Source organism: Copadichromis virginalis, linkage group LG10 (assembly GCF_057382275.1).
Source record: "Copadichromis virginalis isolate Kocher_CV1m ecotype Utaka linkage group LG10, C_Virginalis_male_GT1.1, whole genome shotgun sequence".
Taxonomy (NCBI): domain Eukaryota; kingdom Metazoa; phylum Chordata; class Actinopteri; order Cichliformes; family Cichlidae; genus Copadichromis; species Copadichromis virginalis.
In genome coordinates, this window is record NC_140627.1 from 2,874,142 (window position 1) to 2,901,241 (window position 27,100).

General features: G+C 43.1%; 1 protein-coding gene across 2 annotated transcripts; it reads right to left on the reverse strand.

The window, feature by feature from the left end:
* Window positions 1-14,230: 14,230 nt before the first annotated feature.
* wnt11 (wingless-type MMTV integration site family, member 11) lies at window positions 14,231-25,874 on the reverse strand. Of its 2 annotated transcripts, none has more exons than XM_085469460.1 (6): window positions 25,373-25,874; window positions 23,814-24,009; window positions 21,399-21,643; window positions 19,290-19,567; window positions 18,904-19,196; window positions 14,231-15,249 (listed from the first exon to the last, which is right to left on the reverse strand). In XM_085469460.1, exons 2-6 carry the CDS (start codon window positions 23,894-23,896, stop codon window positions 15,075-15,077), a joined length of 1,074 nt encoding a protein of 357 aa, XP_085325586.1. In that variant the 5' UTR covers window positions 23,897-24,009; window positions 25,373-25,874; the 3' UTR covers window positions 14,231-15,074. The 2 variants fall into 2 exon arrangements, with proteins under 2 accessions (XP_085325586.1, XP_085325587.1); XM_085469461.1 differs by lacking the exon at window positions 25,373-25,874 and adding an exon at window positions 24,264-24,564.
* Between the last annotated feature and the right edge of the window lie 1,226 nt (window positions 25,875-27,100).

The following is a 27,100-nucleotide window of genomic DNA, read 5'->3' on the forward strand; positions in this document are numbered from 1 at the left end:
ACACACACACACACACACACACACACACACACACACACACACACACAGGCTAACATGGAATAGAGCATTACTAATCAGTCATTGTTTGTTAACAGTAAATCACTACAGCGGTGCATCAGTAACAAATACAGTTTGTTACTGATGTCTATTATAGAGTGAAACTGGGTCCAGTTCAGCTCAGGTGACAGTGACTGATCGATCGAGGACTTTGTGTGTTTGCGTTGTGCTAATTTATCAGATAAGCACACAGAAGGATGTAAGTTAGTTTGACAATTGCCAGTCGGACCCGCTTCACCCAGTAAGGCTTGTGCTTAGCGCCACTGTGCTCTGCCTCAACGTCGCTGGCATCCATCTGTCTGAAAATTCTGCGCACGTGTAAACCTTGAACATGAGAAGGAGTAGATGTAATCGTAAAAATATTTTTCTAACAAAGTAATTGCACAACATATATACCGGACAGAAACATTACTCAAAGCAGAATGTGATTGCACGTGTTAAAGCGCAAATGTGAACGAATGCACTGCATTAATTTCATCAAGTAAATATATATAAATACTTTCAAATTGCTTATTCTAAACACTGGAATAATTAGATCATTAACAGAATATTTGTCTGTCATTTTTCATATCATATTAAACTATCAAATTCAAAACTCTTGCTGGATGTCTCCCTCTGTAATAATAAAGTCAGCTTAAAAAAGTCAGAGTCAAAGATGCCAAACCAAAGCGGATCAGTCATTGATTTTTTTTCCAATCAATATTTTTAATCAGTGATTGGCCATGAAACATTCCCACTGTTATCTGTATAAGGCTTTAAGACACAGCTTATACAGATAACATAGAGGCAGGGGTCTCAAACTCGCGGCCCGGGGGCCACTCGCGGCCCACGTCACCCCTACTTGCGGTCTGTATATTGACATGAAAAAATAAAACGCAATTTGACCCTTGAAGCTATTTTTTCTGTTTGCTGTTGAATGCAATGTTAAAATCAATTCTTTAAAAAGCAAAAAATGATTTAATATGAAGACGATATGAGCGGAGAGCACAAACATGCTGAGGGATTGTCTGTGTTAGTTCAGTGTGAGAGTCACAAACTCATGACTACACTTATGTCTGCATTTTGATTTTGTTAAATCTGAATTTTTGGAGTTTTGTCTTGTTATATAATATTTTAAATAAAAACAAAAAAATATTTTTGGGTTTTTTCTTGTTTTTTTTGTACTACCTGAACGCTAAAGTGGCCCTCCAGTGAGATGACAGTGTCAGCAGTGGCCCACAGCTCAAGCTTCTGTGTTACAGAATACTCTAATGACTTTTGAGCTGAAACTATTCTTTTTCTCTTTCAAAGTGCTCCGCAAATTAAAGGATGATGGTATTTAATGTTAAGACCAAAAAAAGAGGGTGTGCTGCAATTATAGGAGCATCTGGACACTTTGCATCACACAGAGAACATACCTGAGCAAACACACGAGGCTGCGTGTTATCTCTACTGATGTTTGTCATTTTGATGATTACAAGCACATGTAGGGTTTAAACACACCCGAGGGAAGTGAACATGCTCCTCTGTGTCCCGGTGTGACATCCTATTCCACACTTCCACATGGATACTGAACCGAATAGGATTCAAGCAGCCTTTCTTTCTACTTCCCCTTCGGCCCAGTGTGAGTTTCTGGCATCGATCACGACTTTTTATTCCCAGAAGTGTGTGGACTTGTTTCCATTAGCATGTGGAAAAGCAAGTAATCTCAGTAGCATCAGTAACGTTGGAATATGCTGCTTATTTTAATACAATAAGCTAACTGTGCCATAGAAAACTCCACTGTTGTTCGTCTAAATAGATCAAATAAGTTATGGAGGTGTAGGGCTGTGCATGCAGGTGGTGTGTTCTGGATTTTATTGCATCCAGCTGTTGCTTAACAATAACAGTTTCTCACCATAACTGGGACAATGGCTTGCAGAAAGATTATTTCTACCTTATGAGCTTTTAATGAGCAGCTCCCAATCAAGAGCTGAACATATGAAAGTGGAGACAACGCAGCACAAATCAGGATTTCGGAGTTCAAAAACTGGCTATGGTATGCTGGTAGCTATTTCTGTTTCAACATATTTATCGTCACAGTCGTGTAACGTCTAATTGTAATTGTAAGCAGCCACTTTTCGAGTGAGCCGCGCTGAGCGCTGGCCCAGGCGCACTCATTCATTTCTGGCTTCTGTGGACGACATGTGCATTTCAATTTGGATAAAACGTGAGCTACACGTTTATCTGTTCTGCGTGTTTTAAGAAGCACTGCTTCACGCAGTGTGTGTGTGTGTGTGTGTGTGTGTGTGTGTGTGTGTGTGTGTGTGTGTGTGTGTGTGTGTGTTATTTATTTCAAGAGTCAGAAATAACCCATTTTCCATGTAACCGCTAAACTCTTCTCCAAAGCTCGCTTCTCCTCACCACAGCAAGTCAGCCAGTCTGTTCCAGGATGTCCACTCTGAGTCACGGAGCAACACGGAGCTCGGCTTTGATATCACACGTAATGTCAACCTTTTGTCAAAGCAGTGGACTGTGTTACACATATATATACATTTGTACTGTACGCAATGTCTACTACTGTTTGACTCCTCAGATGATCATTTAATTAGCTACTCTGGGTGTTGTATAGCAAATAAATGTAAGTTTAGAGAAAAGAATAATAACATTTTGTCCTAATACATTCAACCACACTGTGTGTACCTACATTAATATTTACTCATTGTCACTCTTTGTTGGTGGTGTCAGCTTCCTTGTGTTTACAGTAAATAAAAACAAATAAATGTAACTGATGGATTATTAAAGCATTTTAATAGCATGAAAATTGTGTTTTTTCATATTATTTTCTTACTAATTTTAATACAAAATGTTTAGTATCTTAGAGGGCTCTGACCAAAGTCACTTAAGATTTGCTTCTTTTTTTTCATAGTTTTTGGTGAAACACAAGTGAAGCAACAATCATAAGGTAATAATTTCCATTTTAAAAGTAATGCTTCCCACTGCTGGCAGGCTGCAGGCAGGCAGAGCGCAGCCAGAGGGATTAGAGCCACTGTAAGCAAGAGAAAGGGCAGAGGGGTGCACAGGAAATGATCATGGCCCCATGGAGGCAAGTAGCACCAGACAAGCTGCAGCAACCCAGGCCTGAGGGAAACAAGGAAAGTGCAAGGTCAGTAGAGCGTTTAAAGAACGAAAATAACTACAAGAGAAACACGCAGAGACGTACACGAGAAAGTGGAAAGATTCAGAGCAAAGATTCTCCTCATAGGAGTTTCTTCATGACCTGAACACTAACGTTCAATTTTTAAACCCTAGAAATAACATCGTCCTCTGGTCTGTATATGAGGTCAGGCGGGGAGACTGGTGCATAGGTACTCATAATAAATCATTTGTGTTAGGGATGGCTGCTCAAACACATTGCTCTGGCATGCAGAGAAGGAGGAAGTATGCTAGTTTGATTCCCTGGCATATCGCTCCATGTAGAACCAAGGTGTTTTCTGACTCACTGAGCTTTTATTAAGAGCAGCTGCAGCTCTGAAGGTGGTAATTGATTCTGGCAGAAGGACTATGGCAGTTAGAGCAGCATCTAAAAGTAAACAAGTGCTAATGTGGAATTTCTTCCGTGGCCACTGAAAGCATCAGCGCCATTCTAATAACAGAAGATCGAGAGAACGTCTGCGGGTTGTTTTAGTCCAGTTTCAGCTTCAGACAGACAGAGTATGAAGAGCAGACGACACTGAAAGCAGCTGATTGCCATCTATCAAATGGAATATAAGAAATAAACAAGCAAAGATGCAGCTCGAGATTCCAAATGTGCAGACATGTTTCCTCCCAGCCAGGGCCAGCAGTGATTAAAGCACAAAGCCATGCAGGGTCTTTCATGTGGGGACCATCTCATGTGCCCCTCTCAGCTTCAAGGCCAAAACTTCTCTTTTACGCTGACTGGCAGCCGCTCAGACAGATAATTTTTCCCTCCAACCATAAGGTTAAACTCGTGATGAAAAGTGTCGTTGCAGATAATTGGTTTCTCTTGTCCCTGTGCTGCCACAGCTGAAGTGCTTCAGCACCCCTGGTCTTGTTTGGCAGACAGAAGGACAAATCTGAGAGCAATTGAGGTTTTGCCACTTTCCAGGATTACGGCCCAAAGAAGATTTCCGACCTTCTTCTTCTTCTCGGAATCTATTTACCTTCGGCAAAAATCACTCACTTGCAGTTAAGCAGGAATGATATTCGTTGCCAAGGTTTGAGGCGCAGATGTTTGAATCTAATTTTACAAATTGAACAAATGCACACTGACACAGCAACAGCTGAAAGACTAAAGGAGAATTCAGGATCAATGGAAAAAAGCTGACCGACTCTACGTTCCAGACTGAGGATGGCATAAGGGAGTACTGATATCAAGATTTCTGCTTTTAGATGCATTTCAAATGGTCTCCAGTCCTCTGTTAATCAGCTTTTATTAAAGCGGTTCAAGTAGCATCTGTGCTTTGACCTTCACCCCAATAGAAACCAGCCCACTGAAAGTGTGCACACATGTGAGAGTGTGTGACAGAGACAGCTCAAAGGACATATGCAAAAGCAACAACCTTTAACAATTTCCATTCCTGAAAACCACACTCGCACCAGCGCACATCCAAAACGCTGCCAGAGTTAAGAATGTAAACACACCGATTAAAAGTCTGGCAAAGACGATCAGATAGACCAAAGGCGTATCTGTGCGATATTGCAAGGATGAATGATTCCGAGATTCATTCCAGGGTCCTCATCAAAGCACCCTCAAGTGTTCGAGCCAAAATAGAGCTGGACACGCAGCTGCACCTCGTTGAGCAGTTGGGCTGATTTAATCTTTGCTAAAACATGATCTAATTTAAAACTAATGTGAGTCTTGTGTGGTCGAACTGCGGCACATCTTCAGACAATCAGACTGATAAGAAAAAGTGACCTTTGAGAGGAAAGGAAAACATTGGAGAGGTGGTGGAGGGACCTCTCAGGGCAGGATGCCTCCTTTCTGTTCTCTCTGCTCATCTAGTTTGACATCTTTAATTAACTCGGTAAAAAAAAATGCATGCATGGCCTCCCAGTGAGCACTCAGTTCAAAGTGGCACCTCAACACCGCTGGCCCTGTGTCCAACTGTCACAGCCAGTGATTGGTGAGCAGCAGTAATTGTACCACGCTGGCATGAAAGCTCACAGGAAATCCCTCCAACAAAACGCCCGCCAGGCTGGAATGTTGGCACTGCGCTGGTACTCGGATCTCTCAGACCGAGCTGAGCTCGAGGGCCATGTGATGCAGCGAGGAATGCCGGAGGCCGACGTCGGGTCAAAAAGGGGAGACGGAGGGTCAGTGTTTGGAGGACAGCGGTGGGGAAACCGCAGAAGTTAGCAGAAGATTTTGAAAGAGGATTTGGGGCCAGCAGTCGAGGCTGTAGTGTTAATCCACAGCTGGCCGGCTGAAGAGAAGTGTGAGGACGCCTGTGCTGAGGGGGCCATCCATCACTGTGAAGTGCTCTGGGTCTTTTCTGTCAAACGCACTTAAGGCGTGAGGGATAGTCCACTTTGACGGTTTTCAGAGGTACACAACAAGAGGCTCATGTAAATCCCCTCTCATTTCAAACCGAGTAACTGAAAAGAAAGTAAAAGTCACACGCTTTTTAGCTGATTACATTTTATCAGATGGTAGATTTCATTCTTTATTTAAACTATTAAACTTTATTTAACTAACCAAACGATTGAGAAACTTGCAGAAAAAAGCACTCATGAAAGTAGTCATTTATACGAACACCAACATCATGTTGTGAAATAACGTGCCATGTTTATGCAAACAGAGCTGCTTGTTTCAGTGTGAGCACCATGACATAGAAATCTGTCAAAATCAGGCAAAAGCATCTACCGTCGGTCTCCATGAGCATGGCTGCCTAACCTGGACAGCTGTGAACTGTGGAGAGAAGATTGCAATTCAGATTCTTCGGGGAACAGATCCGTGTAGGAATGTGCTCTATCAGACCTCACTGACAATAATCTGTCTCTACCTCGGAGAAAAGAGGGAAAAAAGGAAAATGACAGAACTGGAAAACCAGAGGAAACAATCTGTCACGCGTCTTCATCTCAATTTGCCAAAGTTAAATGGTGTGATGGGAGGAGGCAGGGGTGCTGTAATAATAAACACAACACATGACAAATCTGTACACCGTTTATGACAAGCTGCGCAATCACACGTGCAAACCTCGACTGAGAAGACGGTGTTAATCAGACATCTGCGAGCTGCGGGCCGTTCCACACAGCGGAAAGTCGGCGTGTTCACGGGGTGCAGGTTCAGCGGCTTCCTTCATCATTTACTCAGCATTGGATAAACTTTGCTGCACAGAGCTAATTTACTGGCGGCAGATTCAGAATTCTGCTCTTTAGTCTGTTTAGAATTAATAAAGAGTTCTCTTATCTTAAAGATATGAATACACGCTCACACACACACAGCTACAAACTCCACACAGGGCTGCTCCAGCTGTGCCCTTTCCAAAAGTCACACAATGCCCCGAAAGGCCAAGTGTTTGTTTCACTCTGTAGAATTAATGAGAGCATCAGTTCCTGCCACCTCCATCCTCCGCATGGACCGACTGCGCCCAGCTCCCGCTCTGCCTGGGCTTTGAAAGCAAGAAGTAAATATTAGGACTTGACTATTTAGAAAGAGCTGGAAATGTGCAGCCTGCTGGGCCACGAGAGGGGCAGCGGGAGGAAAGAGGAGCGAGCGGCTCCGCTGGCAGAACATCTGAATTGTGCTCCCCAGCAGGACGTGACAGAGATGGGTGCTAATCGCTTTGACCCTTCACACCAAGTCGCTCCTCGTAATGGCACTCTGGTTATTCCTCTTCAAATACAGATTAGTCTTCCCTTACTTACTCCTCACCCCGCTCGCCCCGTACCTAATGCCTTTGCTCATTTCAAGTATCTTAGGAAGCAGATGTTCGCCGCAGCAATCACAAACCTCACTTCCCACCAGTCAGTGCGTGCAGAAGACGTGCACATCATTTTCACATCAGTAACATCACATCACGTCTTCCACATAAATGACATTTATTGTGCTGCTGCTGTATGTGTTTCCTTCATTGTTGTGTGTTGACGTGGACTGAATTGGACCTTACTGGGAATATGATGTATATGAGTGTGAAAACACAACCTACTTGTGTTCACACACATGTTACACTGTATGCGTGTCTAATGTGGGCTGGAAGTACTCAGTGCTGTCCTGTACTTACTAACACTGCAGTCTTATGTGTTCCAAATGTGGTTTGTGTGATTAGATTCGCGGTGCATCTTGAATGTATTCGCACTCCTATTTTTAGCTGTGCGGTTGTCATCGGATCCATGTCTAAACAGGTTCACGTAGACTGCCGTGAAGCTCTTTGTGTAGTTTTAATGAGCATCGACACAAGATTGTAAGGCCACACACAAGCAGTGTTGATAAAACTAGCCAGGATGTATCAGGGGAGGTGAGGCTTTAGTGTAGCAGCCTGTTCTTGCCTGGCTACATCACTGCGTAGTTTTACAGCCGAGCCCAGGGTTCAGCCCAGTCTCAGGACTACTGTTGCTGAGGTCTCTAGCTCAGAGATGCCACAGCAGAGTCTTTCAAACAACAAAGAAAAACTTTGAATTGTCAAAAGAAGAAGAAGAATCTGTTCAGGATATTAACCAGGGGTTAGTAACATACTGGTAGGACACGTGTTTGCTGCAACATTGTTAGAAGGTGGCTTTAGGTGGCTCTGTGGTGTAGTGGTTAACCAGTTCACCGTACACATGAGAGAGTCCCACTGTGAGACCAGCAGGAAACACAATCCTGGTCCCAAGCCCAGATAAACACATGAGGAAGGGCATCTGGCATAAAATATGTGGGTGCATCCACTGTGGCAACCAAACGAACCTTCTTTACTCTCAGAGGATATTTTCAGCCATCGCATATGTCAGATATTACATCAATTTGGCGAGGATGGTGTTTCACAAATACAGAGAGCACTGTAACTTCCTTGTCAGTTATATGCTTTAACAAATAAACACAAGTGAAATGAATATAGATATTATGTATATATATCCTGGAACTAATAAAGCACAGCAATAGATCGGCTGTAGTCCCAGCAGATGGATCACCGGATACCCATCTAAGTATCCACGGGGTGGCTGGTAGCTCAGGTGGTAGAGCAGGGCACCTACTAACCGGAAGGTTGGTGGTTTGATCCCCGTCTGCATGGCTGTAATGTGCTCAAAGTAGAACATGTAAAAGAACCAGGCCATTTGGCAAACCTCACCATCACCACCTTCAGCCATGGCTGCTGTCCTCTGTGGTCGCGTTTTAACTGCAACTACAGCTTCTGTTTGTCATGCATGTGAAAGAAAAGACCTATGTTGCCATATACACACTACTGCAGATTAAACTAACCATTAGCTTAGATAACTAAGACTTAGCTGTCTTAGTTACACAAGTCTAGGCAATATTTTAGAGATATTGTACAATGAATGAAGGCCACCTTTATTTGCTTGCATGCTGAAGGACATGTCCCGATCAAAAATGACTCAGGAGGCCACGGTAATGCCAGTGAGTGTTATAGTAAGTGTCTCTAATATGTCTGTGGCCGTTCAAAGACTTTTCAGTAGCAGATTATTAATAATCGATGCTGGTTTCCACCTTGCTATTTCTTTAGCTGAACAATTTTTGCTCTTTTCCCACAATGCATGTCACCAATCAGACAATTCACAACTCAAATCAGTGCTGCAAACAGTGCTAATCACATATAATGGCTTTGCTGGCTGCCCTTCCTTCTCAGTCCTCTGCCAGATAAATGGTATTACCTCATACAGCCCGAGAAATATGGAAGCAATTAAAGCAAGCGGGTAATCTGGCTACCACTCAAAATTACCCTTATGTTACAAATGAAGGGGAGGCTGAAATAAATATGCGTGTATATAAAGTTGATTCCCTCAACACATCTATTGGTTTTTCTTCTGGTTAAAAAGAAAAAGAAAAGTTGTCCTTCAAATGAAAGCTCAAGATGAAAGATTTGCGAGGGCAAAAGATTGATTTACTGTGACGCGCTTGAACTGCAGCAAGAGAAGAAACGTCTGAATTATTTGCCTCGGCCATTTATTTGAGCAACTTGAGAGAACGGCTGCATTTTTAACTGCATGCCAGGCTCACATGGTTTATCTGCTTTAAGGCAAAGCTGTGCGTATGGATGAACGTACAGTTTTAGCAGTTGGGCCTGAACTCGTCCTCGTGCTCTAGTGGTCGCCCGGGTTGATGAAATACTTTAACGAAGCTGAACGGTGATCGTCAACCTCCTAAATTTTCTGATGCAAAAAAACAAAACAAACCTCAAAGAAAAATGAATTCAACCTTTGGGCCACAGTCACAATGAGAGTGGAATATTTGCTCGAAATAAACAGCACCCACATCTGTTTTCAATATATCAGTATATATGACAAACAAAGTCCTTTCCCAACAATATCCACTTGTGCATTTATTTTATAAAACTGGACACTGAAACAAAGAAACACAAAAGCTGTGCGGCACTTCAGATGAACATCCACAAATCAGCACCAAGTGGGACACTTAGTTTATCCCAAATGTTTTGAATCCATCCACTTTTTTCATTTTTTTAAAACCGCTTATCAAACTAGCGTTGCAGTAGGAGGTGAGGAGGCGGGGTACACCCGGGACAGGTTGCCAGTCCGTTTTGTTTTGAATTTTTCTGTCATAAAGTCTCTGTCCTGTCTGTCAAAAATATGAAAACTGAGCCATAAAAAACCAAGTCTGGACATCTGGCAAACACATCCGAAAACAGAGAAAATATAACTGTCCTCCTCGCTTCCTTTGCATAAACCGACTGATGAAAAAGAATCCAAATCTCTTGCATAACCTCACCTTTGTCCCCATGTTTTCTATTATATCCACTCCCTCTCTGTTCTACATATAACAAGTTTCCTTTGATGCGCTTATATGACATCATTCAACTCGGTGTGACAGCTGCCCGTTAAATTAGGATACAGACGAATCCTTTATGCAGGGTGATGAAACGCCTCGCACAGGCGATCGGCCTGATAACTTATCTGCGGCTGGTGTGTGTGTGTGTGTGTGTGTGTGTGTGTGTGTGTGTGTGTGTGTGTGTGTGTGTGCCAGGCAGCTGATCTCGGCACTGCTGGCTAGGTGAATGTCTTTCATTAGTTCTTTCAATCTGGCCTCAAACGGTGGGAGGTTTTATGTCGGCCGCTGGCTAAAATATCCTCAACCATACTGTCCACATACAGCCGGCCTCACAGGGCACACACTTATCGTGCAAAGCACACCTCAGAAAGTGCCATTAAAGTCGTCTTTACATTTGTGATCCTGAATTCTTTCCATGAATCATATGCCGAGAGTTTACATAGTTTAACTCAGCCAGACACTGGGTAAACACGGCGGTGTTTCACTGATCTTCATGTGAATAAAGCTGCAACGCTCTCCTCTTTAACCCCTCTCAGTAATGTTAGCTGTTTCTTTCTCGGGGTTTGTTGACTCCTCGACCGAGGGCACAGCCTGCTCCGTTGGCCCCCCAGACAGATTTACCGTGATTACACGGACCAGTGTTTACTTTTCCCAGCATACTTAGCCGGCTGTTTCTTTTATTCGTATTAATTCACTCTCGCTCGTTCCCTCTCCACGGCTCCCATCGTCTGTCCTGTCTCTGGTAGCTTTTACTGAAGCTCTGCCATCCAGATCAGAGCTGATTCATTATCTTTATGTTGAGATTATGAAAGTTTATAGTTTATCTGTTTCAGGGTTTTAAAATCCTGTTTAGTGTGAATATTACAGGAAATTTGTAGTTAAATGAACAACATGCCGTTTAGCTTTGGTAGTGTGGTTCTACTCTTACAGACGGTTTTTTACTTTATAGCAAAGTAAAAGTTCTTTGACATAATGTGCCAGGCTCTTGGAGATTACTCGTTTACTATGTTTGTGTGTTAAATCATAGGCTCAGTGTGACGCACTGTGATTCATAACAGGAAAATAATATGCGCTGGAGCCCGGCTTCTTTCTGAATAAATCCAAAGAGTTAAAAGAAATAAAGTTACAAGAGAGAACTGATATTATAAAGTTACACAAATAAAACACGAATAAAACGTCTCCTAGTTAAACTAGGAGATGAACCAAAATAAATGAAAATAAATAACTGATTTTATTTATTTTGTTCACTCTACGTTTCTTATATACTATTTCATGGTATATATGTGTGTTTTGATTAAACACATATGTTGGCCAGGATACTCGGAAAAGCAGTTTTTATCTTGGGCCCCGTTTGCTGCTCAGATGACGCTTAAACACTTTTTTTTTCTAAAACTCAAAGGGAAGGGGTTGTTTTTTCTACCAATAATAACCTATAATATCCACACTAATATACACAGAAAAGAAAACCTAAGCCAATTAGCACATGAACCTTTAAAAAGCCTATAAACAGACCTTTAAATGACCTTTAAACAGCTCAATAATACAGGAATAAAAACATATTATATTTTTTATTATTAGTATTATTTCTGCAGTGGAATCCAAAATCTTCACTTGCATTCACGTAATGTTCTTCTGTGACCTCCTGCCGCTGTCACTGTCTGTTTCTCAGCTACTCATATGGAAAAGAAATAGAAAAGACTTATAACAGACTTGCATCAGATGTGGCCTACTTCATATAGTGAATCATGTAAGGCTTAATATGATTTACTCATGAAAGTGGCCACTTTCTCATTACTTTCATATATTGTTTTAGGAAGTATCCAAAACATACAAGTTTCATTTATATAATTTTTCGAGGGATCTTATATCTGTTTTCACTCTTGTATGTTGTATGACAGATACAAACTTTATAAGATTTATATATATCTTTTCCATATGGGAGTAACTGGGTTGTTGTTATCTAGAAAGGCGCTTGCTTTGCATGATCTGCTATCTCCCAGCAACATGCCTGAGGACGGACACACACACACACACACACACACACACACACACACACACACACACACACACACACACACACAAATGGCCTTTAACAGCACAAACTGCTGGGTTCCTTTTAAAGGCTGGAGGCTGAGGGTGGGGGTGGGGTCCTCAAAAGTCCATTTACAGTACGGGTCAGTACATCTCAAAGCCTTTACCACTCCAGCCAAATTCTTTGTTCCCCCCCATTCACAGCTAGTTATCTGGACTGCAGGCTGCACAAAAGCCAATTGGCATTATATTGTCCGGACTGACATTAACCCCTGATATTTCCACTGCTCTCTGTTAGAGTCCCCTTTTCCTTCTCTATTACCAGGCAATTCCCACAGAGCGAGAGGTCAGACCAACCGTGGAGAGATACTTAGATACTCTGACAACAACAGAAAGAAAGAAAAGAAAAGAAACATAAACTGCAGCAGCGATTAGTTCCGTTTTATCTTTGGCATCGTTTCGGACACAAAAGTGCTTAACGGGCCGGATGAAGGTGGGCCAGAACAAGCAGCCCATTCACGTCCAGTTTACTCACACGCTCACTCTTCTGCTCCGCCACATCTTTATGCAAACGGATGAAACAACTGAATAATAACTGATAACCACGGGCTCACAATTGCCGCGACACACTGAGGCAACATGAAATTTTTTAGCTTGTGTCTAAGTGAGATACTTCCATAGGGTTAGCGAAAGGTCAGCCGAATAGTTGCACGGCTTAATGATAACAATAGTTGTTCACGGGGTCAGTTGGCTGCTAGCTCCAGCCTTTGCACACTAAAGCAGGTCAGAGTAAAGGCCTATCTAATCTTTAGACGTGTGGTGCACATACTCTTACGTCAGTATTTCATAACTATGTGTTTTAGGAGAATTTCTCAACTTCACATAAACATTAAAGTCACTTTTACAAAACTGTTAAACATGACCTTTTTTTAAATGCATTCAAATACTCGGGTTGCATCCTCTGCAGGAATGTCTCGTCCTCTGTGGAAGCTTCACTCGGCAGGTGAGGCTTCACATTTCTGCAGCGTTGAACTCGGTGACAGATGGCGGTGGGTGGGCTCGCAACCTATTCTCTCTAAATGCCAGGCTGAGGAATGCCATTGACTGAAGGGTCCTCGGGGCTGTTGTGTGCAGATAGAGCAGACCCCCGCTCACCTGAGCATAGCGCATCTTCCCTGCCCCCAACCAAAAGTTTGCAGTACCACCGCCGGTCACCGACTTTAGACTGTTCCTGCAGAACAGCAACCTCTGATCAAATGTTTGTATGTGTGAGACTTCTTAGGAGTTTGTTGTTCAGTCACTACCCTGAGTCACACTGTCAACATGCGTCATCTTTGGTTCTCTGCTGAAACACTAAAGAGGTTTGTGTCTTCAGGGCTCTTGGCTTTCGATCCAGAGTCACATTTCTCCTCATTACCTGAAATAGAAGTGGCTAATCAACTCTTCTTAACCTGCCAAGAATGAAGCTAAATTAAGAGGACAGCTCTGAAAGGAGGACAGCGTCATAAAAGAACCACTAAAATCTAAATGACTGCTGATAACATTCCCTTCAGCCTCACTTTTCCAGAGTATGCAGGGCTGTTTTGGCAGTTTCTCTGTGTATCCACAGGCTAGGGTCAAGTAGTGTTACAGCTTGAGTGAGCGCGCTGCTCGGCGCTGCAACATATCATGTGAGCGCCCAGCGTGGACTCGACGTCGTCCACGGCTATTTCTGTCAGTGTAAAATCATGAGAACCGCTTTATCCAACACAAGGCTGGTCAGAGGGTAATGTCCCTGCACAGCACTGAGTCTGTTCCCTCTAACAGGGCGGCAGGCTGCCTATATGTTCAAACTGAATTAGATTAGTCTTTTTTTAAAGACGCCATGTTTGCGCGTTGGAGGTCTGGGCCTCAGACAGATGAGTGTTTGACTGCTGAAGCTGTGGTAGGAGTGACAAAAATCCTTTTGCAATGGCCTTTGTGAGGAGGTGGAATGTCCAAACAAACAGTTTCCCAGGGTTTGGGTAATTCAGAGAGGGATCCCAATAGGCTGTTGAACTCTGCAACTCATTACTGACTGAGCTGAGCTGATTTACAATCACTGCACAATATGATTTGTGGTTAGCTGGCATTTTATGACCTTTTGGAGTTGAAGTGAGCTACACCTAAATTTGCTCAGCGTAAAACTAATTACTCTATCTAATGAGTCTTGAAAAAACAAATACAGTATCCAAGTAAAGATGATAGTGAAGATCATTTAATTATTTTATAAATACTTCTTTCTTTATTTCAGTATACAAAATAACAGTATGTACATCCACACAAAAGTGGTTTACAAAAATCCATGAGTTCAGCTCATATGCTCTGAAAAATAGAATATATTTGGAATTGCCTGCATGTCAGACAAAAATGAGATAATGCACCATTTCAGAAAGTCCTCTCAATCCACAGGGATGCATCCATGTCACGATCCACACGGGATACATGCCGTGAGTCCAAAACATCAACTGCAGATATGTTCCGTGAATGAAAAATGCTCAAGTTCCCTTTATGTTGCTTTTCTTCCTCTATAGTCCATTGCTGAAGAGGAAAAAAGTTGGAAAAGTACCTAAAAAAAGGATGGATCCACGGGAACCCTTCGATTTCTGTGGATTAAAGCCAAACGTAAGCCTTTGTCTAGTCGGGAGAGAAGGCGACGTTCTCTCCTCCAGCATCGAATCCAATATTGTTTCTTTTTATTAGAGATAGAATGAAATAGACTTGGACCCAGTAGCCCTGTTTGGGGGATTTATAATCATTAATAAGAGAAAGAAATTACCCAGGAGGACGGCGCTCTTCGCATGAACTGACTGGCACTGTCTCCACACTCCAGGTTTGTGAAGCGCAAAAGCTCAGAAGCCCAGTTGGTAGTTCGGGGATTTTGGTGGGAAACAAAAATGACACTGACACAAGAAGGGACCGCTTCTCACTGAGAGACGCGTGCTAAAGCTTAAGACAGAAGTAAGCCTTCTCTGTATTTTTAGTGCTTTGGTTAATCGGAAGCCTCGGCCGGCTGGCTGCTGGTCGGGCCGGCAGGTTGGTGGACTCATTTGCAGACGTATCTCTCCACGTTGCGCTCGCACATCTTGCAGGTTACGTAGCAGCACCAGTGATACTTGCAGTGGCAACGCTCCACCAGCTTCTCTGTGTACGCGTTGTAGCCACGGCCGCAGCACATCAGGTCACAGCTGTCACTGCCTGACGAGGTTTTGTTGCACTGCCTGACAGACATGAAAAACATGCAGTTAGACTGTGACTTTAATTTTCCGTTGCAATAGCTGATTTCTGTAGCCGAGGCAAGGACAAAGGAGGCGCATTTTGGAGCGAGCAATCAGCCGTGAAAGCTAAAACATTTCCAGTTCCTGCCCGAGACAATTAAGCTAACAGCTCCATTCTAAAACGTTTTGCACAATCTCGCAGCCTGTCGAGAGTCAACAATAGTCCTTTAAAATGGTTTGACCGAACTCTGCGCTTTAACCTTTGCGCTCTCCTTCTCCCAAACATTTTTTTCTTCCATTTTTTCTTTTTGTTTCCTTGTCTTTGGCCGGTGGATGCTCTGGAGCCTCTCGTTTAGAAGCCCGGGGCATCTTTTAGAATGAGCAGAGAATAGCCCCGCCATAAATCACACCGAGTACACAGGCCTGCCCTCCCTCTCTTTATCTGGCCCTCTTCACATTATTGCTTTGTTTTATGATGGCAAAGTGTTAATGACCAGCAGGGTGAGAGAGCTACCGAGCTAATGGCTGCTGCGCTGCGAGTGAAAGAAGGGGAGGAAGAGGGACAAGAGTCATTGAGAATGCAAGACAGGTTTATGACATCGGTGGGAGCTGCCACCCCGGACAGTTATGTTTTGTCAGAAGTATCTTCTGTGGTTTCACATCTGCTGGTTTAAAGTCATTTGAGACAAAAGCCCAGCCTCTTTCTGGGGACGTGACTCTTTTGCACCGGTGATCACGCTTTATCCATTATTTTACAGAGTAGTGATGGGATTTCCGGCTCTTTTTAGAGATCCGGCTCTTTCGGTTCGGCTCACTAAAAAGAGCCGGCTCTTTCGGCTCCGAACCGGCTCTTCAGGTTGTTTTGTTGCTTTAATTAATTTATTATTAACAATAATATAAAATTATGCACAAAAGGAATTACTAACATAAAAACAAGTGGTTTTATTTATATATGTTTATATATAAATATATGCGGTGGCCCCTAGAGACAAAACACGTACAAACTCCAAAACACATTTCTAGCATGAACTGAACTTCCAAAGCAGAGCTACTAGATCACTTAAATTACACAATTGAAAGCATGTGTGTGTTGTTTGTGTATTTATACACAGGCACTCATATATATATTCAAATAATTTAAAAAAAAGTTCATTTACCTGTTATTACCACACACCAAATCCGGTCGTTGGTACTTGCTGGCTTGTGTAGCCACAAGATAACAAAGGCTCAACACTGCGCCCAGCATCCTGGAGCACTTCTGTTGTCTTTTGTACGTGTTTTGAGTTTTTATGTGCTTCTGAGTTTTTACGTGCTTCGGAGTTTGTACGTGTTTTTACGTGTTTTGGAGTTTTTACGTGTTTTGGAGTTTGTACGTGTTTTTACGTGTTTTGGAGTTTTTACGTGTTTTGGAGTTTGTACGTGTTTTTACGTGTTTTGGAGTTTGTACATGCTTCAGAGTTCGTACGTGATTTGAAGTTTGTATGTGCTTTGTCTCTAGGGGCCACCGTAAATATACTTTTATTTATTCACTCCACATAAAATGTAATAAATAAATCATATAATACAAAAATCAACTATTCACATTTCAAGTTTTAACTATTTAAATTTTCAGCTTTTTCCTTTCACAAATTTAAAGTGAAAAGAACACAAAACACTGCAAACCACAACACAATTAAATATAAATTATAATATGAAAACTAAAAGAACATGCATATTCTCTGTCATATGGACCTGCATGAATAAACTTTCTCAATCCTTTATCATCTGCAACCGAAAATAGTTGTGGATGATTACTATACCTTTCTAATGTTGTTGTCCCTGCCTCTCTTTCTCTCTCTCTGGCTCTGTTCCTGTGCTACTGAGTGTAACTACCACCCCTCCCCCCTCTGCCCAGCATAAAGCACAAGGCTCGGGTGCAGAGTGAAGCGGAAAAAAAGTGCGAGAGAGAGGCTGAGAGAAAGAAAAAAAAAAAAAAACCCACGTGACGGCTCGCGATAAGGAGCCGGCTCGCGTCGTTCACGTCAAAGAGACGGCTCTAAGAGCCATTTCGTTCGCGAACGACCCATCACTATTACAGAGTGCGGCTCACATTAACTTTGCCTGTCCCAGATTGTCTCAGAGAAAAACTGGCAAACCGTTGCTGCTGCTTTAGTCCAAAGACATGCATGTCAGGTGACTCGAAATTGGCCCTAGATGTAAGTAAAGTCTATAAAATAAAGAATGCAAGTAAATGTGGCTTGTAGTGCAAATCATGTTGAGGGTCACAAAGACTAGAAAAGTGCCTTTAAATGCTCTTTCATTATATATACCTGACCACAGAGCAGCCATGAGGACTCAAGCACAAAAACGCTTAAAGTCAAGCAGCTAAAACGATAAAGAACAAAACAGCTCCTCGACTATGAAGCCGGGAAGCAGGAAAAATCTGCCTACATACTAACAGAAATGATTAATAGGCACACAGGAACGCTTAACAGTTAGCATCAGATCAACACTTAAATTAATAACAACAGCAAAACAGCTGTCTGGTGACTTTGCAGGAGCGCTAATGCTGCAGACTGTGAGGCTGCTGCAGTTATCAGCCTGCCAAAAGGATGCAGCAAGCACAGTGAGTGTCCTTGACATGAAGCATGTCCATGTTTATCTGTACAGTGACATCAGGCTGAAGGACGCATGATTTGCTAGTCACATGCTATATGTGCACACATGTCTGGTGGTCTTATTTATATATTTATATCCTCCATAGCTCATACAGCCAGGATTGTATTCTGGTATAATGGAAGTATTCCAGTCCACAAAACTACATGTGTTCCTGTAAACCAGTGCGCATCTCGTCTCACATACCATAAAAGAGAGGCATGGCACTCCTGAAACCCTGAAATCTGCTGGGGAATTGTGCAACAACAAACATTTTAAAACCTTAAAACAAAAAAAGTCTTTTTGAGAGGTTTTTATAAGCATTCAATGGTCATTGTTCTTTTATCAGTTTAGCTTAAACGACACTTCTGAAAGGACTTGAAGTGAATCTGTGTAAGATCAGGTCTTTACAGCAGGAACTTTATCCTCCTGTACTGTAATTCACAAAGAAATAATGGACCTGAACGGTCTCCAGCAACATACACTAGAGAAATTAAATAAACTTATGTGTGTCTTATTATTCTGGCATCTCTTAGCCCAACCTCTCCCTTTAACTTCTAACAAAGGAGCACCCTCCCTGTCAAATACTGAAGGTGAGCAGTCAAAGTAAATCTTTATCTGTGTGGCGCAATGAAAGATTTCCCTGTTTGTGTGGCCCTCTCAAATCAATATCAGCTATAGTGCCCTCGGCCCTAAGAATAACCACATTCGTATTCATTTCAGATAGCGGGACAAGGACTCCAGTCACAGTGGGCCTTTCAGTGGCACATGCTCAGACACACCACAGACGAGGCTCTCTCAGGGGCAGGCACTTGTTATCAGCCAGCCTGTAAATCAAACACTGCCACCAAGCAGGACAGCACTTGAGTCAACATCCTGGATGAGCGGACATTCAGAGCTGATCATTTCCTCTTTGTCAGCTACATAGCTGTGGTGTTCATTTGACTCATGCTCAGAGAGCTATAATAACCCCCCACACACACACACACATACGCACAAACTGGTGCATCGTGGCTGTCTTACCTGCCCTGCGTTCCAACAGAGCCCTGTTTTTCATTCCTGGAGCAGAAGTCCGGAGAGCTCTGCAGGTAGACGAGCTCATTGTCCCTCACCGGCCTGATGTCAATGTCTTTGGGCACCAGCTGCTTACGTGTCCCCATGGGCCGGTGAACCACTTTGGTGGCAGACAGGTACTTGGTCTTAAGGTCCATGGCGATATCCCTAAGGTCTTGCAGTCCTTTCCAGCAGGTCCTTATAGAGCAGGATCCAGACACACCGTGGCACTTACACTTCATCACTACTGACTCTCTCAGTACCTAGACATGAAGATGGAGGGAGTTAAACCACGACATACGGGACAGGCAAATATGGAAACGAGTCTGCATTTTTTTCACTCTTCTACTCTGTACCTGTCTGCCAACTTCACTGTTGTGTAGGTGCATCAGTTTGTTGGCGTGAGAGCTTGAGCGCTTCATCTTCATGGGAGCATCAGAGAATTTGGAGCCCATAATCAAACCGTAGTGCAGGTTGTCACCACAGCCGCCCCAGCGATAGCCGGGCTCTGGAATCTCAGCCGGGACGGGACCACACGAGCAAAGCCGCAGATCTCCAGTGGTGCACGCCCGCGCTATGGTGTGGCTGATGGTAGCCGCAGACAGGGCGTAGACGAACGCAGCCTCCCTTGTTCCTGATGGAAACAGAAACAGCAAAGGTGAAAAGGCAAAATATGCCACGTAAAATAGCAGCGCTGACATTCAAAGCAGTTCAAAAGACAACTTTTGCTCTCAAATCAAGTGTTTGGAAATCAGTAACCCTTGTTAGTATGAAACCAGTGATTACACTCCCTATCATCGTCACCAGGCTAAAGACTAGTGCGATGTCATCGGACAGCTTCTTCTTCTCCAAGAGTTTACAAACAAGAAAAATGAAAGTAATAAAACTTAGCGATACTATAATCAAAGAAGTAACCACGAGGTTTTAGGCCTGTGCTTCAGGCTTTCCTTTTAGTAAAGCTAATAGGACATACTGGGTCAGGTGACCCTGACCCATTATTTTGTTATTCTGCTATAAAGCTCAGGCTGCTGGGGGGATTCCCACGAGTTTATAAGCCTTTACTGCTTGTTAACTTTTCTCTCTGTGTTTTGCCGTTTTCTTCTTGTCCTATTTTTGCCATCTCTTGTAAATAACTCCGAGATAGCTGCTCCTTCCTCACCATATCCCAACAAACTAAATGTGGAGCGCAGAGTATACTTATTTAGAGCAATGTATCACCAAATCTAAGGGTGAGTCTGAAATTTCGATATATCTTCGTGATAATGTGAGCTTCACATGTACTGTGTCGTGCTATCCTCCTGTGAAATTCAAAATAACTGAAAAAAGTAATAAATAAAACCAGAGAATCGCCTTCCACCCACTTCCCCTCATCTCAGTAGTTTTTGTTGTAGCTGGATTTAATTTTCTCTGTGGTAGTGGCCATCGCATTTATGCAGAAATCTGCATACATTCTGACTTTGTGGTGACTTGTGATTTTCTTTTGCACATAGCCAATGAAAATGTGGAGTCTTCTCTCACAAGAAAAAGTACCTTAAAGTCTATTTACACAGACATATAACGCTCAAATTTTCCGTATAATCGTTGCAAGATTATATATGTAAAATGATTCTTTTAAACAAGACAAAAGAAAAAGACTCATCAGGTTTCTTCTGCATGGCCACCTTCTCTACAGTCTGTGTTCAAGCTCTCTATCTCTCTCTGTCTCAAACATCGGTGGTCATGCTCTAACACAGAGTGAGCGCTGATGTAATTGGTGGTGATGTGCGCACATGGGAAGCACACATGCTATAGGATGGGGGGCAATTGCAAATAAGGGGAAGAAATCACGTATGAGCGTGGGCTGTTAGATCAAAGACAGAGATGAGCCATTTCCTGTTCATTTGGCAAATGGCAGCCATGGCTACCCCTCTCGCCCCATCCAATCCCATCCACACCTGTTGCTGGTTCAAAAATACTTTTAGCAAAATAAAACTGTCACACTGTAAGCAATAGTGCAGCATGAATTTCTTTTTAGGAGATTTCAGAAATAGCGACATAATTTATATATCGCTGAACGTACAGCTCTGCAGGAACACATGCTGGCAGGAAAAGAAAGTCTTTAAACTAAAAATTGTTTACAAAAGGCCAAAATCTGTGTCAGGGGTTATTTTTAGACAGGAACCACATATGCAGCAGACATGTGTATACCTCCCCCGAGCCCGGACGCTTCCTCCTGTTAAAAAGGGAGTTTTTCCTTCCCACTGTCGCCAAGTGCTTGTTCATACGGCACGGCCTGATTGTTGGGGTTTCTCTGTATTATCGTGGGGTCTTTACCTTATAACATAGAGCAGCTTGAGGCAACTGTTGTTGTGATTTGGCTCTCTGTATCAAACTATATAGAATCGTGGGCATAAAACACGAGGAGCATGTTTTTAAAGGCAACAGCCCCTTCTGCCCCGTTCTTCTGTTCGGTTTATAAAGCGTACCTCGGTCGAGGTCTGGTCGGTACTTCGGGGCATCGATGGGTATGTCAATGGAGGAGCAGTTCCAGCGCATGTCGGCGAAAGTCTTCTGACACGTCTTCTTGACTTCTCGAGCAGCTTGGATGATGGTCTGCATGAGTTCCAGGTTGCTGCGACACAGCTGAGCTTGGGAGGACACCATGCCGGGCAGTTGCTTACAGTGCTGGGTCTGGTTGATGTGTAATGATGCGGGAGTATGAGACAGCGCTCTGCGTGGAGTGGAAAGAAGCAGAAACAAAAGCTTTTGTGTCAGCATACATTATTTAGTACTTATTCTTTTCATTGCCATGGTGACGGCAACAAAGGCTTGTTTTATGACTTGTTAAATTATCGCGTTTGTGGAAATGCAGGCACGCCGTGAGTTTTATTTGGAATGGTGTGTAAGCAATTTGAATTCCATGCGCAGGCACAATTCAAGCCCACAGTGAGACACGTTGGCTGTTAACAAACAATTGGAAAACTGCAGCAGATAACGCTCCGGGCAGGGAAACGTTTTTGGCATGCGTTGCAGCAGAAAACCATCTTATCACGGTGAGAATTCCAGAGGAAAGTCAGCTGCAGATTCATAAAATACACGTGACACGTTCTTGGTCTTTGGTTAAAGTGCACGAGAGGCCTCGAGGATATGCCAAAAAATCTAGAAGCCAGATAGAAAATTGTAGATCCCCTTATCGTCTGAGTGTTTCTGCAGGAAGCATTGCCCTCTGTGGCCTCGGTTTGACATAAATCACTATCAAAGGGAGCACATATTTGATTTGAACAATTTACTGGGAATGAATGTGACAGAGGAAGCACAGGTGGAGCAGGTTAGATCTGTGGGATCTGTCCCTTTGCACACTGCTGATTGGTTTGTGAGAACCGAGCAGGGCAGCCTGCACCATGGCCTGTTTTGCATTAGGAGGCCGAGGAGCCGCCGCTCTGTGCCCCATGAAAAGCTGTGACTCCACTGGGCTCGCAGTAACCTGGTGTTGTGCCAAAAAGTGATCGTCTGCCAAAAACTGATTTCCGGTATTTGCCAAAAACTGATTGCTCGTATTTAAACTGCTATAAGTAACTTGTTGGACTATAATATGTGAAACATATGTCAAATGCATCCCTCATGGATGACACAAAGTCATATTGAGCCACAAACAACATTCGTGTAACAAGGTAGAAGCTGCTATCAGTTTTTGGCAGCGACTTTTATATAACCTTTATTTATGCAGTTAAAAAAATCTCATTAACATTAAAAATGTCTTTTGTAAGAGTAAGTTGGCCAAGAGCAAATATTACAATAGTTCAGTAAAAATATTTTAAGTGGGGATAAAGGACCGGATTGGTTATAATGTAAGTACAATAACACAGAGTTATAAAGATACTTGAAACACAGATAATGTTTTAATTCTATATATAAGCCCCCTTTGTAAACCCTGTTCACCAAGTCTATTTACCAACATAAAGATATTACACAGAAAAAAATGACACAGAAACATTGGAAATCAGTTTTTGGCACCCACAGGTGTTTACAGCCGCATCCGTTTGGCATTGCACCTCCGTCCTTATGAAGACTGTAAGACTTCGCACTGGGACTTGGTGCGTGCCATCCCACCGCTCGTTGGCACATCTGCTCAAGCGCTCCCACTATGAGCATTGCAACTTTTCATTCTGATAGGAAGTCACAGATATTTTTGCTACAGCTAAATGCAGACTTTTCCCAGAAGGTCAGAGAAACAAGACAAACACCAAAAAAAGACGGAAAATGTTAACACACAAAGCGACATGAAAACGGGGAAGAAAACCTTCCAGGGTTCGTAAGATTGACGAACATAAATAAAACCTGGATGTCTGTGGACTTGTTCGTTGGGAAGTTATTGTTTGCATGTACCAGAAAGTAGTTGCAATGGTCCTTTCTTTCAGCTTGCACTGCGTCTTTCTGCAGCGAGCTGTTTTTTATGATTTGAGGAAAAAAACTGGACAACACGCAGAAAGCAGTGACATCACTGTCTGCGCCACCATGAGGCCTCGCCAGCCCGATTTTATTTCCTGCTCTCTGCCTTTGAATACTGTGGATGGTAAATTAAAACTGAAATATTCATGCAGTCTTTTCTTCTTTTTTCTTACTTAGGCCACATTACAATCAATAACACAAAATAGTTGCTGGCATGATTTCATACGCTGGAGCACTCATCACCACACATGGACAGAGCTCCCCACCACCGCCACCACCACCAGCAGAAACAGTGCAGGAATGCTGGGGCCCATTTCAAAGCTGCCATGAGCCCTCCCCTCTATGAAACATGCAGCAAAGAGCAGTGTGGTGTATCTTCATGATGTCATCTGTTTTGACGCTCCTTGAAAGCAAAGCGTTGTGTAAAAATGGCAAAACGACAGAATACTTACAGCCATTTGATGCCAGAGCAGACCTGAGACAGCATCAGAGCCGCGATCACACCAAGAGGCAGGACATGAGAGCTGCCCCTCATGGTTGGACAGTAGCTCCGGCTTACGCAGGACACAAAACACAAAAGACTCGATGAACTTCTCGGCTCAGACTCAAAGGTCAGCGCTCACGGCACGATGCCCCTTCTTCTAAACCCTGTGATAAATCACAAAGAAAACATCAGTGACTTAGAGCTGCCGTGATGCGCCAAGCTGAAGCATTTCCAGACTTTTTGTGAAGAGGGAGATGAAAACATCAATGTAAGCACTCAAGGACAGGACAGAGAAAATCCATTCAGCTTAAATATGCAGATACACACACTAGAAACTAAAGAAGAACAAAATTATTTCTTGCCTACTTTTGGTTATTTTGGAAAAACCTGGAAAAGACAGTTAATCATTGATACTAACCACAAAGCGCAGGATCATTCCTGATGTGATGTTTAGGGAGATATTTTTTTTTGGTTCGAGGCAGAAGGAGAACCTTTAATTAAACGCTCTGGAGAAAGTAATATTTTTAATTTTTATATTTAAGATTTTTTAGTTTTTTTGCTCTCTTCGGCTGTAAAAATTGCGGAAAAATCTCAACAATTTAGACTGGCATTAGGAGAACACCAGCGAGGATCAAGGCAGAGATGGAGGGCCAGCGGACAGGGAGCGCGTCACAGGCGTTTATCTGCCCGCTGATTTGAAAGCTCTTTGAAGGCAGCTTAAAGTGAGCGCGTTATCGCTGCAGGTAATAAACGGCTGATAAACGGCGCTCTGTGAAGGCACAGTTCCGCTCCTCGCCGCTCACTGGCCCCTTCAAAATTACACATATTAATTAGCGGTGTGACTAATAACCTTTCAAACGCCTACTTTATGCTCTAAGATTTTTTTTAAATCGAATAAAAAAAGTTTCCAGAACAGCGTCGGCCCTTGTTTGCAGTTTGGCGTCAAATGCGTAATTCCCTCTGTCCAGATTTACTTCTGCGGGCCCTGCTGGTTAAAGCGGTCTAAGGGGCAGCTCGTGTTTCTCTCTAAAAGATGACGGCTGATAACCTTTTTTTTTTAACTCTCTCTCTCTCTCTCTCTCTCACACACACACACACACACACACACACACGTGAGCCCCTCATCACGCCGAGATAGGCTAAGCGAGCCAGGGCGCATCGTGGATTATTTAGTCCTTCTTTTCCCCCTCGAACGACTGTGGCCTCTAACACTCAATGCAAAACAATCATATTTTAATGTAATTAAATCTAATGTCATCTTATCATCAGTCTGTAACGCTGTTAGTCAAATCTCACGACGCACGCTGATGTCGACGTTTTTATATTTTAAACACCAAATTTAAATTTTAATCTGTGCCAGCAAACCAAAGTAACAGGGTTCAATAGTCTTCATATATTTTTAGTAAAAATTCCTCCTGCCGTTTTTTCCCAGCAAAAACTCCCTTCCTCTATTTCTATCCTAAACTTTTACGCACTGAGTTCTCAGACAGCCCGTGGGGCTTTTTCTGCAGCCAAACTGGGGCTCACCTTTGCCGTCGATCTCGGCTTTCCCGTTCAATAAATCAACAGAAGCGGAGAAAAGTCCAGTCCCAGTCTCAGTATCCTTTCAACAGAGCTGTCCGTGGCGCAGTCAGCCAGACGCTTTAGTAAAATCCAGCACGGGGTGGCAGAATAGCTCCGGGCAGGTACGCATGGTGTGTACCACAGCCGTGTCGGTCAGTGAGTGCGAGCGGGACAGAGCAAGGTTGGGCTAGAGGAGAATGAGTGAGTGAGCCTGAATGAGGGCAGACTCAGCTCTAAAGTACCCCTGCCCCACTTTGATCTCACTGCTGATGTCAGACCTGCATTAGCATAAGAAAGCAGTCCAGAGCCGAGCATGCAGGGCTACTGGGAAATGTTGCTGGACTGAAAGTGCTCCGGAACAGGGAGCTGGACTGACTTACGGCGTGTCACTGATGATGAATGGTCCACGCGCTGATCTTATTTTAAAAGCATTTACAGTGTCTCAGGCTTGTCATGCTCCCGCGACATCCCGGTATTCCTGAAGCTTTTTAAACACAGCCTGTGGCTGCTCATCAAGACCCGCGGAAATATTCTCACCTCAAATATTAGACTTCATATGAACAGATTGTTTGTGGATTCTTATTCTCATGCCACAATCCTGCTCTGTTCTCATGTTTTAAAGTAATAACGTATTTTATTATGACTTATTTATTATATTAAATGTGGTTAAAAATAGAAAGAAATTCAAAAACTGTGTCAAACTGGTGTGTGGACACTTTTATTTTCTATACTTGTCTCATGCTTTGCATCAAAGTCAAGTCACCAACTATACAACAGGGGCATGGCAGGAGAATATCTCTGTTTGGTCCTTCTCTCTTTTTTGTGTTTGTATTAAATCTTGGAAATAATGGAATAAAGGAAATGTCCTAGCGGTGGACACGCCCTGACGTGAAATATAAATCTTCACTAAAACTTTTAAATTGGAACCAGTGCGAAAGGTAAACGATGCTCTGAATTCACAGTGACAGCTTTTATTTATTAAGAGTGGATCCCATAAAAATGTTACAATATATATACTATAATACAGCGTGACATGATATTGTGGTACTCACACACACACACATATGCACACAGACAGAAATGCGCTCCAGCTTATATTATTTGAGAAAAAAAAAATCAAATAAAAGCCTCCTAAAGTTACAGCAAGCTTTCCCTCACTGGCTGATTTCCTTAAATCTTAACCACACTGAAAGTGATACGTCGCCGAGCCAGCTGTGGGAAAGTAATGTATAGTTTCCCTGAGACTCTCCTGCACCTCCAACGCCCAGACAAGAAGCCAGTACTGAGCTGTTGTCCAGACCTTGACCTTGCAACTGGTGCAGCTAAGCACGGCTGGCCTGGTGCACTGCAGGGAGCAGCAGGCCAGGTGCTGTCATGCTGTCCTCTGGAGCATTTACAGACCACAACGAGCCCTCTGCCTCTGCTCTCTGTAAAAATTTGTTTGCCAAACAGATCAAGGCATACGATAGCGTTGCATGTATGTATCTTTTTCACGGGACAAAGGTATGCGATCCTCGGTTCCAAGAGAGATTCGATGTGTTTTACATGGCAGTCAACTGTGAATGGGCACGGCGTCGGGGTGTGTGTGGGAGTCGTGGAGCTTCCAGCAGGACCGGGCCCGTCTACAGAGACATTTTACACACAGGCTCTCCATTCCTGAGTTTAAGATCAACACGCCGGCCCTTGATCTCC

Excerpts from the sequence above, each read along its gene's own strand:
- wnt11 (XM_085469460.1), bottom strand. The coding sequence starts at position 23,896 with ATGAGGGGCAGCTCTCATGTCCTGCCTCTTGGTGTGATCGCGGCTCTG. Across the intron at positions 21,644-23,813 it reads TGCTCTGGCATCAAATGGCT|AGCGCTGTCTCATACTCCCG; the intron begins GTAAGTATTCTG and ends CACTCCACGCAG. Across the intron at positions 19,197-19,289 it reads ACAGTGAAGTTGGCAGACAG|GTACTGAGAGAGTCAGTAGT; the intron begins GTACAGAGTAGA and ends CTTCATGTCTAG.